The sequence below is a fragment of the Sebastes fasciatus genome, chromosome 18, assembly GCF_043250625.1.
Source record: "Sebastes fasciatus isolate fSebFas1 chromosome 18, fSebFas1.pri, whole genome shotgun sequence".
NCBI classification, from domain to species: Eukaryota; Metazoa; Chordata; class Actinopteri; order Perciformes; family Sebastidae; genus Sebastes; species Sebastes fasciatus.
The window spans coordinates 20,403,665-20,422,038 of NC_133812.1; the positions used below are offsets into that span (position 1 = coordinate 20,403,665).

Here is an 18,374-nt window from a genome sequence, read left to right on the forward strand (position 1 = left end):
GGTAATCGACCAAACTCTAACCATAAGTTTACTAACAGATGTTATCCTATTTACTAACCTTTCCACTCTCTCCTTAATTTGACTACATTACATTTTATGAACACGGCGTCTTGATAAAGACCGTTTCAACCATAACCCACATCCAGCCTAATTCACTCCACATGAGGCTGAAGTGGACTTCCCTTCCTAACCTGCTGAAAATAAACAGTGGTGATAAATATCCTGGCTGTCCAGTGTGACCCCCATCCTTCTCTTTAACGGGCAGCAGCCAATAGAGCGAGGCCAGCTGCATTAATTACAGCTGGTACAGTGAGCGATGTGGCCGGACAAAGACCGGATACTGAACTGGAGAATTCCCACTCAGCAGCAGAAATATCAAGTAGATTAGGATTTAAAAAATGTGAATTCATGAATAAAGAACAGCACCGAATCATCCATCCTGTCAGAATAAAGAGCACCACAGCAGCAGCACTGAGTGAATATGACAACTAGCAAGCGGTGAAATAACTTAATGTTTAAACCGCAAAAACACCCAACCAGTGAGACACACTACAGAACTGAATTTAAAATGACAGAGCAGTGGTTGGCTGATGGAAATGAGCTGCAAGGTTACTCATTCAATCAGTCCGCCTGTCTGTGTATTTATGTGTGTGTGATACAGATGGGCCATAACTCTGCAGGACAGGCTATAAGACTTGTGGTCGTGATCTTTTGCCCTGCTTCGTAATGAAGCGCTGTGGAGCAATTACTCTCACACATGCTCAACAGATAGTGTTTGGCTGTGAAATGTGACATGCAACACAGTTAAAGCTGCAACTGGTTGGGCTGATAGCCACACACTTGTGGGCATGGACTCTCAGACACCTGCAGAGCTCCAATTATCTCAAGCCTACAGAGTGTCAGGAGGCTGGAAGTGTAGCTGGAAAGAAAAACTACGACCAGAGCATCCGGGTGTCTACAACGTCAAAGTAAAGATAAAATATGGGTCATTCCATACCAACTCACCAAGACCTCCTAGTTCACGTCAAGGACTTTCATCAGACTAGTTTATGGATGGATATTAGCTGGCTAGCAAACTGGTTATTGTTGTAACTAAATTGCTTAAGTCCTTCTTCTGGCTTTTTTGGCAGTTAAAAAATCACCATCCTCTGGACTGGAGTAGGGCCGACCCTAATTTGCATGTGGCCTGGCCAACGCAAACATATATATGTGGGTAACATATAAATGAAAGTACTTAAATCGCATGTGGTTTTTATCTGGATACAAGACACTTAAAATGACAAGTGTAAATGGGGCCTTAGCTTTAGTGTTAACCTCCACATACCTGCACACAAGATTACCACTACACCACTCCATCTAGGAACTGCAACACCTTTGACGAAGACGCATAATTTAGCTTTTAGCTGACACAGTCAACCCACCTGCTACTCCAAGGGCAGCAAACGGAGCCGATCACTGAATCCTGTTCACTTCAGGTCCAGACTAGAGCTGCATCACAATAAATCTAACCATGATGCTAACTGGTGAAGGCCTTCAACCATAACTAAAAATCACACACACACTTCTTTTACAAGCCTGTCAGCTACAGGGGGTGTGTGTGTGTGTGTGTGTGTGTGTGTGTGAGAGAGAGAGGTCTCTTTTGGTGAGCTCATCACAGCCACAGCGTTACCATGGTGACGCAGCCAGCTAGCAGCCACATGACATGATGAGAGAAAGACAGAAAGAAGGAGGGAGGGAGGGCATGGCCGATGAACACACAGAGGGACAATGCAAACAGAGATAAATGCACAGAGCGGTCAGCTACTGTGTGTGTGTGGGTGTGTGTGTGTGTGTGTGTGTGTGTGTGTATGTGACCTCATGGTATTGTAGTTGTGGCTGAGGCCAGCAAATCTGTCAACCAGGCCGCCACTGCGCTGCTGCCAAACACGCTGCTACTATCACCAGCAGCAGCTGCTGAAAACAGGTACACACACCAGGCCGACACTGACCTTTTAGTCAAAGTCAAACACCAGCCAGTCAACAGCCTTTTTCCCCTCAGTAGTGACTGTTACTTCTTGGCTGTACACACTTTATTTTTGTTTCGATCTCCATGATAGTCCAATGCCACTTCAGCAAACAGCAGAATTCCCAGAGAAACACAGCGCAATTCACCTAATCTGCAGCACAATATGGTTTACTTTATTTCTTATCATATTCAATAAAAAAGTCAACTTTGCATCTATGTATACGGACAGGCGTGTAGGAGATAGGGCTGGGCGATGTATAGAAAATCAAATATCACGATATGTTTACCAAATACCTCGATTGCAAAGATATTGTAGGGCTGACCATTGGTGCTTTTACAAATTATGTTATGTAACCTTTATAACCAAGAAAAGACAATACGTATGCCATATTACAATACTGAATATCCAAAATCTAAAACAATATCTAGTCTCATATCAAGATATCGATGTACTTTTTTTCGATATATTGCCCAGCCCTAGTCGGAGATAAGAAATAATAGTGGTGAGCGATATGACGTTACTGTAAATTAGAGCTGAAACAAGTAGTAAATTAACCGATTAGTCGATAGACAGAAAATAAAGTAATTTTTCAAGCAAATATTCAAAACATTTGATGGCTTCTCAAATGAGAGGATTTACTGCTATTTCTTGTCATTCATTAAAGTAAACTGAATATGTTTTTGTTTTGTACTATTGGTCAGACAAAACAAGACGTCAACTTGAGCTCTAGGAAGTTATAATGGGCTCTATTTTTTTATGACGTACAATAGACCAAACAATTCTCATAAAATACTTGTTTAGTTGCAGCCACAATACAAATGTGTCTACCGTCAAAGATTTCCCCATACTGCTTACACTGAGGTATTTATCCCCTTGCACTTGTGGGCAATGTTGCAAATCAATACGCAGGTTGGCTTTACATCAATATTAGATTTTTATATTACTTTTGCATCAATGTGATGGAGTAACCCGATTTGTCAGGTATTTAATGTTCTGGATTTGACAGCCCTGTGATGGACTGGCGACCTGTCCAGGGTGTACCCCGCCTTCGCCCAATGTCGGCTGGGATCGGCTCCAGCCCCCCCGCGACCCCTAACGGGATAAGCGGTTGCAGATGAGGATGAGGATGAGGATGAGGATGAGGATGAGGATTTGACAAAAACTGACATTACAGTCTGGTTACTTTATCAACATATTTTTACTATATACTAATGATTTTTTATCCATACACCACTCCACTCCTAGTCCCAGATAAAAAATATCAAACATTAGCTCCTGCATACTGTCAACACTTTCATCAGCCAGGCAAGGGCCAAAAGCACATACATAATGATACTTTAAAAGACAAACAACCAATCAAATGAACCATGATATTAATTATCCAAAAGTTGAACACAGAAAACTGGGAGGAGGCGGGGAAGATAGAGTTTTAGTGCACATCCAGGTGAAGCTCCAACAACATACCCTAAATTTAAAGATGATAATCTATGGGCAATGTAAATAAACCAAGAACATGAACAAAGTATAAATCAACGTCAATAAATATCTAGAAACATAACAAGGGTCGCTGCATCAAAACAGCAGTCTTAGTTATTCTGGAGCACTGGAATCTGGAAATAGCTGGTAAAATAAAACAAAATCTGATCACTCTGAACACAACCCAGTCATTACACCCATACAGACCACAGGAAACCCACTATCTCCACACAACACACACTTCCTGTCGGCTTCCTGCTTCCTGTGCCACAGGGAAAAGGAGGGAGTGGCCGCTGATGTCATGGCGAGCGAGTCTGCTAACATGCTGCATTCACATCCCGAAGGAAAGAAGGTGGATACGAGCTTCCTGCTAGTAAATGCCTTTCACCTCAAACTCAGCCAGTCGGGGCTAGCAGAAAATACTTACATTTTCATGTTGTGTCAAAGGTAACTGATGTGTTTTTGGTTTGTGGTTCAGCATATCATGACAACTTAAGTACACAGGGAACTTCTGGCATGACGTAGTGCTATATGAAGACAAATACTTGCTTTCATTGTCTGCTATCCTACTGTTTTCCCCCCCATACAGAGCAAAAGCAACAATACAGTACTGCTGCAATAATGGGCAAGTTTTCAATTAAGCTTGACCAGATGTGTGGCAACTCTTGCCGATAATCGTCCGTCGGACAGTTTGGGGCCGTCGGACAGTGTGGGGCCGTCGGTGAGCGTCTGTCGTCTTAGTTTTTGCGGTGTGTCCCGCACTGTCGGCTCTAGTCTGCCCGTGTCAGAGTTTTTTCGCAACTTTTTGGCCAAGAAAAAAGTGAGGCGACGCAACTGGTGGCCTTCGTCGCTGCTAGTTCTGATGTCGGGTTGGTGTGTCTGGGCCTTAAGCCTCCTGCGAATGTTACAAACCACCCCTGTTTCTCCGTCTTTCCACCTCCCTGGTCCACAGCGAGGATGCTAAACTGGATATGTCACAATATATCAACACATTGTCATCCTATACAGCCATGCAATACACAGTGGAGCTGAGGAGAGGCATATTAAGACATGCTGATTGTATTTTTAACCACACTTTTCCACCTTATTTAGTTCCGCTGCTAAAAACTCCTTTGACCTTTCGAAGCCAGCATTCCTGCATTTTCCTTTAACTCAGCCTTCCCAGTACTTGAATAGTCCATTAAACAAAGCGCAAAGGTATGTAAGATCTTCCTCCACGCCTGTTCAGCCTGTTGTGCGGCACAGTCATGCGCACGGAGGCTACATGAGCTGTTACACTTCACTCTCACATGTAACTCGTGTCATTTTGTCACTCCATGCAGTAACAGGCAAAGCCGGCTTTTTGCTGTGTCATCAGTAGGTTTCATGGAGACTAATTCAAAACATTTAATAATATTTCAACAAGCAGAAAAACCAGACCAACGTTACAAAAATAGAAACCAGCTCATCACAAATATATCAGGACAGTGTAGATTTCAATACAAGACGTTTTGGTCTGTTCAGCTGGGCTGACTTGATAAAAAGAAAAATATCTGTCATAATGTGTTAACCCTGTTCTGTCTTCCAAGCATGGAGGTTTAACTTTGGCCAACGGAAAATAAAACACAACGTAATATTTGCTTTAATTTCCAGCTCTGCCACAACTTAAAAGCTCTATAAAGTCTATTTAAGGCTGTTAAAAGTCTTAAATTTAGATCTAATGCTTTTTCTGAGATCCTCTAAGTCGATGACCTAAAGGTTGCCATGCAATCAAGCCACAGCTCGAATGTAAGTTAAGTAAACAACTTGATGTATAAGCAGATATTTTTAGAGGTCAGTGTTTAGTCAGTGGAGTTGATTTGGTGGTGAAGAAAGCCTTGTTTCCAGGCGAGATCAATTGAGAACTGGACAGACAAAAAAGCTGCTGTACCAGTTTTAAACCATAAGCCTCTCTTGAGCTGCTATGGGAAAAAAGTGAAAAAAAAATCCATAGGTCAGCACTCAGGACTAGTGCAGGAGCTTTAAAACCGCCTTACCAGCATCACGCAAATAAAGGTACAGGTCAATGGATGTGACTCTTGCCTAAACTCAAACCTTTTCCCTGATAAGAGATACAGACAGGTTCACATGATTCAGCACTTATCCGAGGAAAATCACACTTATACTATGGCAAGAGTTTTGTCCCCTCTGAAATAGCATCACCACTCAACAAAACACACTGGTAACTGTAATGTGTGTAGGTGCAATGTGTATAAGTATGTGTGTATAAATGTGGATGTATCTGATGTAGTTAAGTTGTGGTGTACAATATGGGCTGCAACGAAGGATTATTTTCATTGTCGAGTAATCAGTAAATTATTTTCCCCATTAATTGATTAGTTGTTTGGTCTATAAAATGTCAAAATGGTGAAAAATGTTGATCAGTGTTTCCCAAAGCCCAAGATGACGTCCTCATATGATTTGTTTTGTCCACAACTCAAATATATTCAGTTTACTGTCATAGAGTAAAGAAACCAGAAAATATTCATATTTAAAAAGCTGGAATCAGAGAATTTAGACTTTTTAATAACCCTTTTAATCAAATATCAAAATAGTTGCAGATTGATTTAATAGTTGACAACTAATCGATTGATCGTTGCAGCTCTAGTGTATAATGTATTTATGTACCTATGTATTTATATGCTCTGTAGACTGTGGCAACAAGTTTCCTTGGAAAAGGACAATAAAGAATCTATCCATCTATCTATATGCAGCCCTGTTTGATTAACAACAATGTTACATGTCAATACTGACTTAAATAGTACTACCTGCTAATGACATCACCGTAGTTCAATTCTGTATTTTATAATGCTACTACTGCCTACAAGCGCAGGAGGCAAGCTATTATTTGAGCGCTTTGCATCAATTCCTGTCAATTCGCTGCTTCCTGTTTACACCGGCACCCGTATGCCCAGTGTATATGAATGGTTATGTGATTTGCGTCTCGTCGGAGGTGTTTTAAAACGAGAACGTATTAGTGTGGATGTAGCATGAGTGCACGGTGAGTGAATGCTGAAAGTAATCTTGTAAGGTGATCTGAATCATCTACTCTCCATCATTTATCCTGCACTCTATACAAGGTCTGGTTGTCCTGTGCAATCTGTGTCAGTATGTACTGTTGATGTTTTGGATATGTGCCGCCAATACTTTTGTTAGGCTTGCTTAGGCTCACGCTGCCAGTGTACCAGTGGTTGTCAATTAGAATAAAAAAGCTCACATGTAGAGTCTGGGTGTCAAGAACTTGTTTTTAAATTTATGAAAAACCAAGATTTCCTTCAGAAACTTGCTTTTTCAATACTGCACTCCATATCAAGAAGTTATGCAAGTTATATTTAGGGACAATCTTGACAACAACTTTCCCCTCATGCACAGCTTTCCAAGCACAGGGAACTGCTGCATATCAGTTGTCAACATTCAAACTCTTACGCACATGAAACCATGTGTTTTGGGGAGGATTCCTTTAGATGCTGCAGACTGAGCTCATAATCCTAACAAAACAAGACTCGGTTAAAACTAACTACATGGCTGCACCGTGTATGGTCTGTCTGAGAATTTGTGGCTAAATTGTTACACAAATAGTCAGTGGTCATGTCTATAATGTTAAATCCAGCAGAACATGTCCACCAGGTCTGGTGAGGACACTAGGGAATGCGCGACGTACCCTATGTCACTGAGTCACAGTCTTTTGCGGTTAAAGGGCTGCCCTGTGCGATCCAGCCACAAAAAAAAATATAGCACTTCTCTTCAAACAGGACTGAGAGCATAATTTTTGGGTTATTCAATGCCACCATATTGTGAATAGCAAAGGTCTGACCTGGATGAAGGACTTAACCCAGAGGCTGCGTTCACAAGTGTTAAAACACATGAGGACAACTAATAATAATTTGTTTTTAACTTGAACACAATCCAGCCATACCACACACACACCACCAAAAACGAAATGAATTATATATTACCATATCTCTGTCTAATAATTGTTTCACTCCCGTCCACTTAGAATTGTGGCAGTGTGAACCTGCACAGCCTAAATACAAAAGTAAAGTTAAGTAAACATTCCCACAATCTTTTCATCCAAACAAAACAAACAACTGGCATGATAGCATCTGAATTCCAGTAAATGTGCTACAACTTTCAAGCCCGAGTGTTTATTGAATTCTGCAACAATGAGCCCCATGTCTCTGCCTATGGTGAGTCCAGCCCCCACGTGACCCGAGTACCTGTTATGTTATAATGAGCCCCACCATAAGTCCCACAGCAGGACTTATGCAGTTTGGGTTGCAAGATTAAAAAGTTTGAGAACCTTTGGTCCAGACTAATCAGCCATCCGTGGCTAATCTAATCACACGAATGATCTCACCGCTCTCCGTGGCAGTTTGGTCTGAAATACGGAAATTAAACATTGCTAATTTTTAAAATATAAATCTCAAATCAGTGTCAACCATGGATCTTACTGTAAAATATATTACAATCGTAGCGTATTTTATGCACAGCTACAGTCTAGACAGTGTGAAGGACACTTGTGCAGCTTGGGGGCTCTACCAGCTGACATATGGGTAGGGTGTGGCGTGGCAAGGAAGGCCATGCATCTGCTTACATTTAATCATGTTTTACTGGACTCAACTCGGAGCAGCAATGCTCCTTGTACAGTGAGAGAATTACAGCCTAGAGAACTTCTGGACTGGGTTAATCATTCCTCACAGAATGGAGACGTTGTGTGTTGCAGTACACAACCCTGGGCCAACGGCCGGGCCAGCTTCAATCCTGATAAATTAATCGGCTCAAGAAGAGGAGAGGGGGACCCTGTTGGCCCCCCTACACCCTTATCCAAGGAGGAGAGGTGGGGGGTGGGCTGCCGCCTAAAAAACACTGCAGCTGACGCAATCACAGTCACAGCTATAAATCAAACCTAATTAGGCATGAGATGCACCAGTTAAAGAGTAAAAGATAGATGGTTATTGACTAACTCCTAGATTCATCACCAAGCCCTTGCTTCTCTCTCTGGCAAGCTAGCTATATCTGAATCCTGCAAGGGAGGAGTGTCTTATCCTGTCATGTTATTAAAGGTCCCATATTATGCTCATTTTCAGGTTCATACTTGTATTTTGTGTTTCTATTAGAACATGTTTACATGCTTTAATGTTAAAAAAAAACTTTATTTTCCTCATACTGTCGACCTGAATATACCTGTATTTACCCTCTGTCTGAAACGCTCCGTTTTAGCACATTTTGACGAATTGCAATAGAATTGCATTAACATTGCTAGTCCATGTGTACTTCTTGACAGGTGATGACATTCACATTCACTGCAACCAGGAATAAACTGGGACACATTTAGAGTGTTTTACGTTTAAAATTGTGTCAAGGATCTAAATATTGTATATTCGTGACATCACGAATGGGCAGAAATCCTAACGGCTTGTTTAAAATGCAGAGTTTCTGAATACAGGCTTTGTGTATTTCCCTGTGCATTGAGTGTTTCGATACTTTCACAGTATTTATATAGGATTTAAGCCTGCTTTATAATAAAAAAAAACATGAAAATCTCACTTTTTTATAATATGGGACCTTTAAGTAAACAACCACAACTTGAGTCCAGACTGGGAGATTTAATTACAGCTCCTCAATATGTTGCAGGGTCAAATTATTGCTGGTCAAACAAGCAGCTCAGCATCAAGCTAGCTAATGTAAAGGACAATGCAGGGCACACGTGACATGCTCTGCACTGGCAGACTGGTGATTGTGTGTTATGGTTTGTTTGTAGGCTGGTAGCTTTGAGTGCCCAACCTGGTGTTAAGCATTTACGCCCAGCTTGTTGCTAATACTTTAAGCTTTTATCTATTTGCCCTGCGTATCAAACAACCTCACTGGGTTTTGTCAGCCATTGCAGACACTGCTGCTTCTGCTGCAAGCCTGCTACACTACACAACCCACAATACACACACTAGCTAACACTGACAATAGCTGGATATAATTACAACTTTGGATCCTCATTTAGATAGCAATGATAAACAAAAACACCATTAATTAGATTTGCCAGTTTCTTCTATTTAACACAATGGCATGTATGCTCTACAGGTAATGCTAAAAAGCTAGCTTAGCCATGATACGTGCCGTTCCCTCTTGGAGATAACAACACACCAAACTCCCATTCAAAATCTGGGCAATTCAGTGAATGCCTCTATTATCGCACACTTACACATACCTGGGAATATATTTGAAGATATTTAATAAATCATGAGAATTCACTAAACAATTCGGCATATTTATTATACACGAAGCTGCTTCTGTTAAATGCCAACTTTGACAATTAGTGCCGTTCCCTCTTTGAGATAACAACACACCAAACTCCCATTCAAAATCTGGGCAATTTAGTGAATGCCTCTCTTATCGCACACTTACACATACCTGGGAATATATTTGAAGATATTTAATAAATCATTTGGATTCACTAAAAAATCCGGCATATTTATTATACACTTAGCTGGTTTTGTTAAATGTCAATTTTGACAATTAGTCATACTATTAAGCGTAGTGTAGCTACAAATACACAGCAGTGGGTGGCAGCTAGTAGCTAACTAACAGTGCGTTAGTGGGAAATGTTTCTTTAAAAAAATGTTTTTTTTACTTAAATATGGTGCAGATATGTAGCCGAATATTTAATATGCCCCCATAGTTGACATGAAAGCTTAAATATTTATTTAATGTCAAAGGCCTTGTGGTGTATATGTGACGACATGGTAAAATGCGATTTTTTTCAATGGAGTTTGGCGAGTAAACCACGCTGCCCACAACAGCCAAAGTGTCAGCCAGTGGGGTCTTTATGGTCTCCTATTCAACCCAGGAGAGAGGCCCCGTAGGTCCGCGGCCTCTCCTGGTACTTTGTGGTGGTCTCCTACCTCTGTGGGCCGGCTGATCTCGAACAGGTCGAGCCGGTTTGCGTTCCAGTGGTTGATGATGTCGGCTAGTTTCCTCCTCTCCTCCTCCCTGCTGCCCGACATGGTGGTGGACTACAGCAGCCTTTTCTGACCCTCTAACGTCCGTTTAACTGTTGAATAAAAAGTTCCCCGGTAACGTTAGTCCACAGGAGAAGAAACCACCGCCACAGAAAGGCTCAGGTCTGCCGTTTTTTTGTTTTACCGCCGCCGGTACTTTTGTTAGTGTGGTCTGTTTCTGTTTCTCACCGACACCGACCGACCTGCTGTCTGATCTGTTTCTGCTGCTGCGCGTTCGCGGTACGCCTCTGCGCGCCCCCGAGACACTCTTTGGATGCATGTATGTCTGTGAACGCGCACGTTAACCGTTTGAGTGCCACAGTCAACGTGATTCATGACGCTGCTTCTTCTCCTAAACGCACTCTTGTGTATAATAGGGTTAATATAATAAGTGCTTATAGTGTAGTAAACGGGATTACGTCACTATGTGTTAATTAAGACCATTTTTTTTTATTTTATTTAAGCTTCTAACCGATTTATTTTACTAATCTGACCACATTAATGTTCAATTAAACCAACGATTTTATTCAAAGAAAATTCTGAAATAAATCCCATATGTTTGCACATTAAAAATACAATGATTATGAAAATATATAGTACGTGTAACATTACACAGATCACATATATACAAACACACTTTTGCCAACATTTACTCAGATTAATTTAAAGTAAACAAAAGCTTGTGCAGGAGAGATAGTAAGAAAGCTTATATTAAGACATCTCCTAAAAACTAAACAGAATTATATTAAATATATATACCATAATATACCATATATAAGGCATAAAAATCTACTTTACAATAATAATAATATATTATTGTGTTTTAATAGGTTGACAAATAGGGCTGAATGATTTAGAAAAATAAATCTATTTGCGATTATTTTGACTGATATTGCAATTGCGGTGTGCTTTGCGATATTAGAGGGAATACGATACGATAACAATAACGATAATACTTTATTGTCCGACAGGTCTGAAATTTGTTTTGCATCACAGCAGCTCCATTTGCAACATCACAAAAAGGACAAAGACAAGAAACAAGGATACATACATTTAAACATTACAATCACAGAAGACGATATTCAGGGCCTTTCAATGTACATTTGATCTGGGATTAGGCTCCATATTTAGTTTTAGGATTGACTGGTGTACAAAAGAGTGCTTCAGTCTAACCTTATTAAATCGTGGAACCCTGTATCTCTGATTTGATGGTAACAATTCATATTCACTGTTCAAAACATGGTTGGGGTCAGAGACGATGGTGTTAGCCAGCCTTAAGATGTTATTATAATAGGCTGATTCATAGAATTTTGTTATGAATGATAATTTTTATATCATTACCCTTATTTTCATCCAAAAACATATTAAAATGATTATAGTATGACTTTTGCAGGGATCTGTACCAAACAAAGATGTTTCCTTAAGTCTGTATAATATGATGTGTAGGCCAGGACATCTCTGCAGCACCACAATATTTAATTTAAAATGGTACACATTTTGTCTGTAACAAATACTCAGCCTCTTGCGATTTGAAAATTTCACATAGAACAATTTTAATAAAATTTCAATTAATTGTGCAGCCCTATTTGACAAACCTACTTTGCTTACATATAGTATAACACACTTGCCCACATTTCAGTATCCAAAAAACACAAAAAGAAAAGGCAGGGTATACTAACTTGGCTTGCGGTTGTTATACCCAAGAACATTTTGCTTCTCTCGGTTATCCATCTATCAGACATATTTCTCTCTCAAACAGCGGGAGAGGAGCATTCTTAGTGTTTTCTGTTGTCATATTGTCTCTATAATTCAGTCCTACGGTAGTCAGCAGGTGCTGAATGTCACACAGCACTGCCAAGTCCCTCTGTCCAACAACAACACACACACAAACCTCTGCACTGTATCCTGACAGGTTTATGAAGCAAACACAGGCATCCATAAACAAGTACAAGCGTGTAGGATTGCTACGGTGGCCGACGCAAAAAACATGAATGTCCCTCTCTAAAGCCAGTTGTTGTAAGAGTAGAAAGCAAGAGAGAGAGAGCCAACAGAGTTTGGTTTGTCTGTTCTGAGCTACTGTAGAAACATGGCGGTGCAACATGGCAAACTCAGTGAAGAGGACCCACTCCCTATGTGGATATAAGCGGCTCATTCTAAGCTAACGAAAACCCAACATTTCTTAGTTTCAGGTGATTATACACTAAAGAAAACATACTAATTATTAAATCAATCAATATCATATCACTTTTCATCATACAAATGCAGTAGTCTGCATAAGATATTGATTTTTATTGTTTTAATTAGCTGAAAAATTTGTAAAACATGGGAAACCCTGCTATGAGCAAGAGGAAGTTTCTCATCTCAGTGACAGATTTTCAAGAAAAATAAGACAATACCTGAAACTAAATTACAAAAACGACCTTTTAAGGCAGTATTTTTTCCTAACCTCAGTACAAACTCACCCAAACACACACACATCCTATCTACATGTAAGGGATGGATGATCCATTGTCTGCAGTCCTACCTAACTGATAACGTGTGTCACTGCAGGATCTCTTCCTTCCTGTGGACGACACACTATAACATAATCAGCAAATGCTGGTTTCCTGTCTGTGGCAGTGTGTGTTGTTGTGTGTGTGTGTGTGTGTGTGTGTGTAAATGAGCGTCACAGTGCTCCGTCTACGCAAACACCAGCTCCTTATTAACACACAGCTGTCAGTGACACTGAAAGGTCACCAGATATCAGGCAGATACATGTGAAATGTCAGGAATACGGTGGTGATGGCGAGTACAGAAATAGCTGTGATATGGTTAGTCATGTAGGCAGACAGGGTGAAGAACAGGAGCCCCGGCTTCTTATAAACACATTAGTCACTGGGGCTGAATTTGTGGGTGTTGGTGTATAATGGATGAGTGCTGTGCTGACATCATGTGTGAGTAATGAATGAAAAAATAGGCTTTTATCAGAACAGCTGATCTGACTGTGCACAGACAATTAAAGACAAAAATAAGCAACAACAAATAAACTGAAATGATTCATCTTAAAATCCACCTCACGTCACATGTTTGTTGCGTAATTTAATTTCTTCAAACAAAAACTGGAGAATGAATTCGGTATGTGAGAAGCAGTGGTGGAAAATAACTATGTACATTTACTCAAGTACTTTACTTATTGCTTTATACGTCTACTCCACTACATTTCAGAGGGAAATATTATATGTTTGACTACACTTCATTTATCTGACAGCTGTAGTTAATATACTTTACAGATTAAGATAAAACAGCTTATAAAATGCATTGTTAGAAACATGTTTCCCAAATTTTTTGGGCTTGTGGATCCTTTGAAAAAAGCAGTGTCTAGTTGCAGATGTTTATGTTAGCAGCTTCATCAATTGCGGCCTTTACACACCGGGAGCGTGAAGAATATGACACGCAAATATTATATGTCTAGGGCTTTTATTGTGAAAGGTAAGAACGGAAGGAGTGGATCTGGTCGTTGAAAGGAGTAATAAAGTTTACCGTCTTGGTTTGAACTACTTTTTTTTTTTTTTTATTGTTTTTACATGTTTGAAATAAAATATCAACAAACAAACAAATTTATTTAGCAGAACTTTGTTTTTTCTTCCTTCCTGTCTCATTAATGATCTCACGACCCCTCAGATTTATCTTGTGACCCTTTGAAGGGGACCTGACCCCTAGGTTGGGAACCACTGGACTAAAATACCAATGTCACATATAATAATATATCAGAACAAGCACTTTGAATCCATTAAGTACATCTTGCTGGTAATACTTCTGCACTTGTACTTAAGTATGACTTTGAATGCAGGAGTATTTTTTACATAGCTGTATTTGTACCTTCACTTGAGTATAATATCTTCCTCCAGCAGTGGTGAGAAGATGTGAGAGTTGTTGCTGAACTCATTTTGACATCAACAGCAGAAGTGAGAAACCGCTACAGGAAACCAACTTCACCAGATAGCCCCGCCACTTCCCGTATCTGTGATGCTGTCACTACTTCAGTCACCACACACAGACACACACTCAGAGGTCACAGACTGGAGTCGCACTGATTTTTGATGAAGAAAACACACCACTATTCCTGCTGCTCATGTCTGAATTTAAACATTTTTATTAACTGGTAACTGGAGGAGTCACGTTCTGATAAACAACCGATGCTTTCATCATTTGCTTCTTTGCATTTCACAGACTCAGAGATGAGAATCACGTGCTGGTTTGATGTCCTCGCCCGCCTGAATACTTATCATTTATTTTGTCTCCTACTCTGACCACAACGACCGTCTCTTATCGCTTAATTTTTAAAATAAATGATGATAGCATTTAGGAATGCAATGCAGTTTCCTCCTTATCTCACTTACAGTAACAGTTTCAGGGAAATCTTTGTGGTAGTGAAAAGCACAAAAGTTAGACTGAAGTCAAACAAAGTTTAAAGACAAAACTGTAAGAGCTACAACATGAGCAAACATTTGATAATGGACTGCTAAAGAAGCAGTTCAGCACTTAATCACAAAGATAGAGTACAATATGCAAACTTAAATGGAACAAAACAATGTGATTTGAAAAGAGGAAGTTGGCTGCAGAGTGAACTAATCAAAACGAGGAAACAGCAAAGTGAGCCAAAATTGTTTTTTTGAAATATGTAGAGGGAAATGATTTATTCAAAAGAACTCAGTAACCCGAAACCCAACCAGTAGCTAAGTGAAGACCGCATTCTCTCCTCTGGATTAAGAAATAACAACAGGTGGGTCTGAATGAACCTTAAAGGGTCATTTTCACCCAAATATGTTCTGTCTATCACCACTGTCGATTCACCACTTTGGTCAAGGCTGAGCAACCCTGTCTCCTACAAAATTACGTTCTATACAGCTAAACTGCATTTTCAATTACGTTTTGAGGGAAACATAATCTCCTAGAATCTAGGAAACTAAAACTGTGACTGTAATCTAGGACCTAGATTACAGTCACAGTTTTAAACAAGTTGTTAACGTTGTAAATTGTAACAAAACAAAACAAAACAAAAATGCAACAAAACTACTTTGTTAGGTTTAGTAAAAAAACATCATGGTTTGGCTTAAAATGACAATGTTTGTTAGGTTATTAAGTTACGGACATAAATAATAAGTAAATGTTGACTTTTGGTTTCACAAGGTACACGAACATCGGCCTCCTGGGTGAAAGTCCTGTGTTTGTTTGACCCATCCACCTCCCCGACCTCCTCTCTACTTGGACTTCCATGGACTGTCATTAGAAATGTATCTGTGATACGTAAAAAAAAAAAGTAATCTGCGACAAGTTTCCCTCGAAGTGTAAGTCACAATACTGTTTTGTTGAATGGGGACGTAAATATTAGGAGACAGGGCTGGACTGAAATATCTCAACAACTATTAAATGGACTGCCATTCAATTTTGTACAGACATCTATGAATCCCAGAGGATGAATCCTAAAAACTTTGACGATTCTGTGACTTTTCTTCTAGCGCCACCAGTAGGTTGACATTTGTGATTTTGAGCAAAATGTCTCGACAACTATTGGACAGATTTTCCTGAAATTTGGTTCAGACATTCATGGTCCCCAGCAACACGTTCTCACCTCAACTCGTCACATATTGACGCTTTGTCAGGACCACTCTGCGTCATTTTATGGTTGCGGTAAACACATGGTAAACATTGTGAAATCAAACAAAAAAAGTTGCTTAGGTTTAGGTAACAAAACCACTATGGTTAGGTTTAGGGAAAAAAACATGTTTGGGCTTAGAACTACTACGTTTGTAAAGTGAAAATGAAACTTAACATTATGAACATGGGACACTAACAACTGGTTGTAACGTGAACATGAAACTTAACGTATGGGACATGAACAGCGGTCTCCTGGATGAAAGCCTTGTGTTTGTTTATGTCTAATTCTGATTGTCTACTGCTTCAATCAATCATGTATATCTACAAAGAGACTTCCCATTGAAATGTTATTTATGTCAACGAGCCGAGTACAGTGAGACCTGACCTCCTGACTTTGTGTTTTATCATGTGTTCATGAGAAGGAGTACTGCTCAGTCTCTGGCCACCATAATTTATCATCATCTGTGTGTGCTGTGTCATTTTAAGGGCATTGAATTTATGGTTGTTATGGTGGATGGTCACCTTTTTAATCATCAAATCTATACTCTGCTGTGGAGCCAGTATTAAAGATACTATTTGGTCAAGAGAGCCAGATAATAAAAATGGATGGATCAAGATGGAGAAGAAGATGAGTAGAGATATAAAAAGCTGATATAAAGATAGAAACCTTAGAGGAGATGAAGGGATGAAGAGGAGGGAGAGTGTCAGGCTCAATGTGACCTCATGTGACATTTTGTGAATGATTGACTGGATGTTTGACCTGCGGCTCGAGGTCGGCACCTGCTCTCACCGACTGTTAATCTCAAACACAAAAGCACAGATTATACTCCAAAATTCAGACTGAAATTTCCCCTTATCAGACCTTAGCAACCCTGACATAATCTTTATCCCACTGATTTCTAAGGGAAGTGAGGACATCTTCAAGCAAGGGAGAGTTAAGTAGCCCAGGTTATCATGAGCAGACCACGCTTCTTAGAAAGATAAGAAAGCAAGACGTCAAACTTTAATGTCATAAATGCTCAGACAGTTACTGCATGGGGAGAAAGAAGTTCTGAATTGGATGAAAAATCGTCTTTTCCTCTCTAAGACACCTGTGAAATACTAAAATATCCAGGAGGGATAAAATAAACTACTAGGGGCTACTATATTAAGAGAGTGTAGTTGCACAAATATACCAGCCAGAAAAAAGGCAATAAGAACATTAAAAACATATTTTCTCTTTTAGCTTTAGTTGTAGTCGTGCACATAGTTTTAATTTTATTTGTTATATTCATGTCTGAGATATCTCCCTTAACTGAATGGAGGTGAAACAAATGTAATTTCTGGTGCTCACAGCGTAGAAAGTGATGTTTTAACCAATTCCACATGTAACATATCTTTAGTAGGGCTGTCATGTCGATTAATCACATGATTGTCCATACTTAATCGTGATTTATCGCACATTAATCACACAGTTTTATCTGTTCAAAATGTACCTTAAAGGGGTACAACAGGCAACAACAGCTGTCAGTGTGTAACTGTGCTGACTTGACTATGACTTGCCCCAAACCGCATGTGATTATCATAAAGTGGGAATGTCTGTAAAGGGGAGACTCGTGGGTACCCATAGAACCCATTTTCATTCACATATCTTGAGGTCAGAGGTCAAGGGACCCCTTTGAAAATGATCATGCTAGTTTTTCCTCGCCAAAATTTTGCATAAGTTTGGAGCATTATTTAACCTCCTTCGCGACAAGCTAGTATGACATGGTTGGTACCAATGGATTCTTTAGGTTTTTCTAGTTTCATATGATGCTAGTATCTTCACTCTAGCCTTAAAACTAAGCCCGCTACAACTTCCGAAATATCGGCAGCCCGTTGGATTTTTAAGAGGTTAATTAAAAATCACAACTTGCGTTAATACGTCAAAGAAATTAGTGTCTTTAAAATGAATTTGCGTTTACGTGTTATTATTGCTTTAACTTTGGCAGCCTTAGTTTGAATTCAATGTAAAATATTTTGTGTGCTCTATGTTTATCATAAATGCAAGACTCTGAGGGCTCAACAAGGTAAAATATAAAGTATTCGCATTACAGTAAAGCATTTAAGTTCTCATCCCTCCACTCCTCAGAACCTCCTCCCAAAAACTCCCATTTATCCTCAAAGTCTCAGCTCTGTGTGAGTGATCCCTTTATATCTTATAGTAACAAAGACGTGATCACACAGGCAGCTAAAAAATGCACCCGTCTCTCTGCGTGGCGGCATG

General features: G+C 39.8%; 1 protein-coding gene across 19 annotated transcripts in view; it reads right to left on the reverse strand.

The window, feature by feature from the left end:
• Positions 1–10,746, reverse strand: part of afdna (afadin, adherens junction formation factor a) — a 102,480-nt gene extending 91,734 nt beyond the window's left edge. For 15 of the 19 annotated variants that reach the window (XM_074614715.1, XM_074614706.1, XM_074614699.1 and 12 more), the window contains exon 1: positions 10,397–10,745. In XM_074614715.1, coding sequence (XP_074470816.1) covers positions 10,397–10,498 — 102 coding nt within the window. In that variant the 5' untranslated portion in view covers positions 10,499–10,745. Of the gene's footprint in view, positions 1–10,396 lie in introns of all 19 variants that reach the window. The other 4 variants (XM_074614702.1, XM_074614716.1, XM_074614701.1 and 1 more) reach the window with 1 other exon arrangement.
• Positions 10,747–18,374: the final 7,628 nt, after the last annotated feature.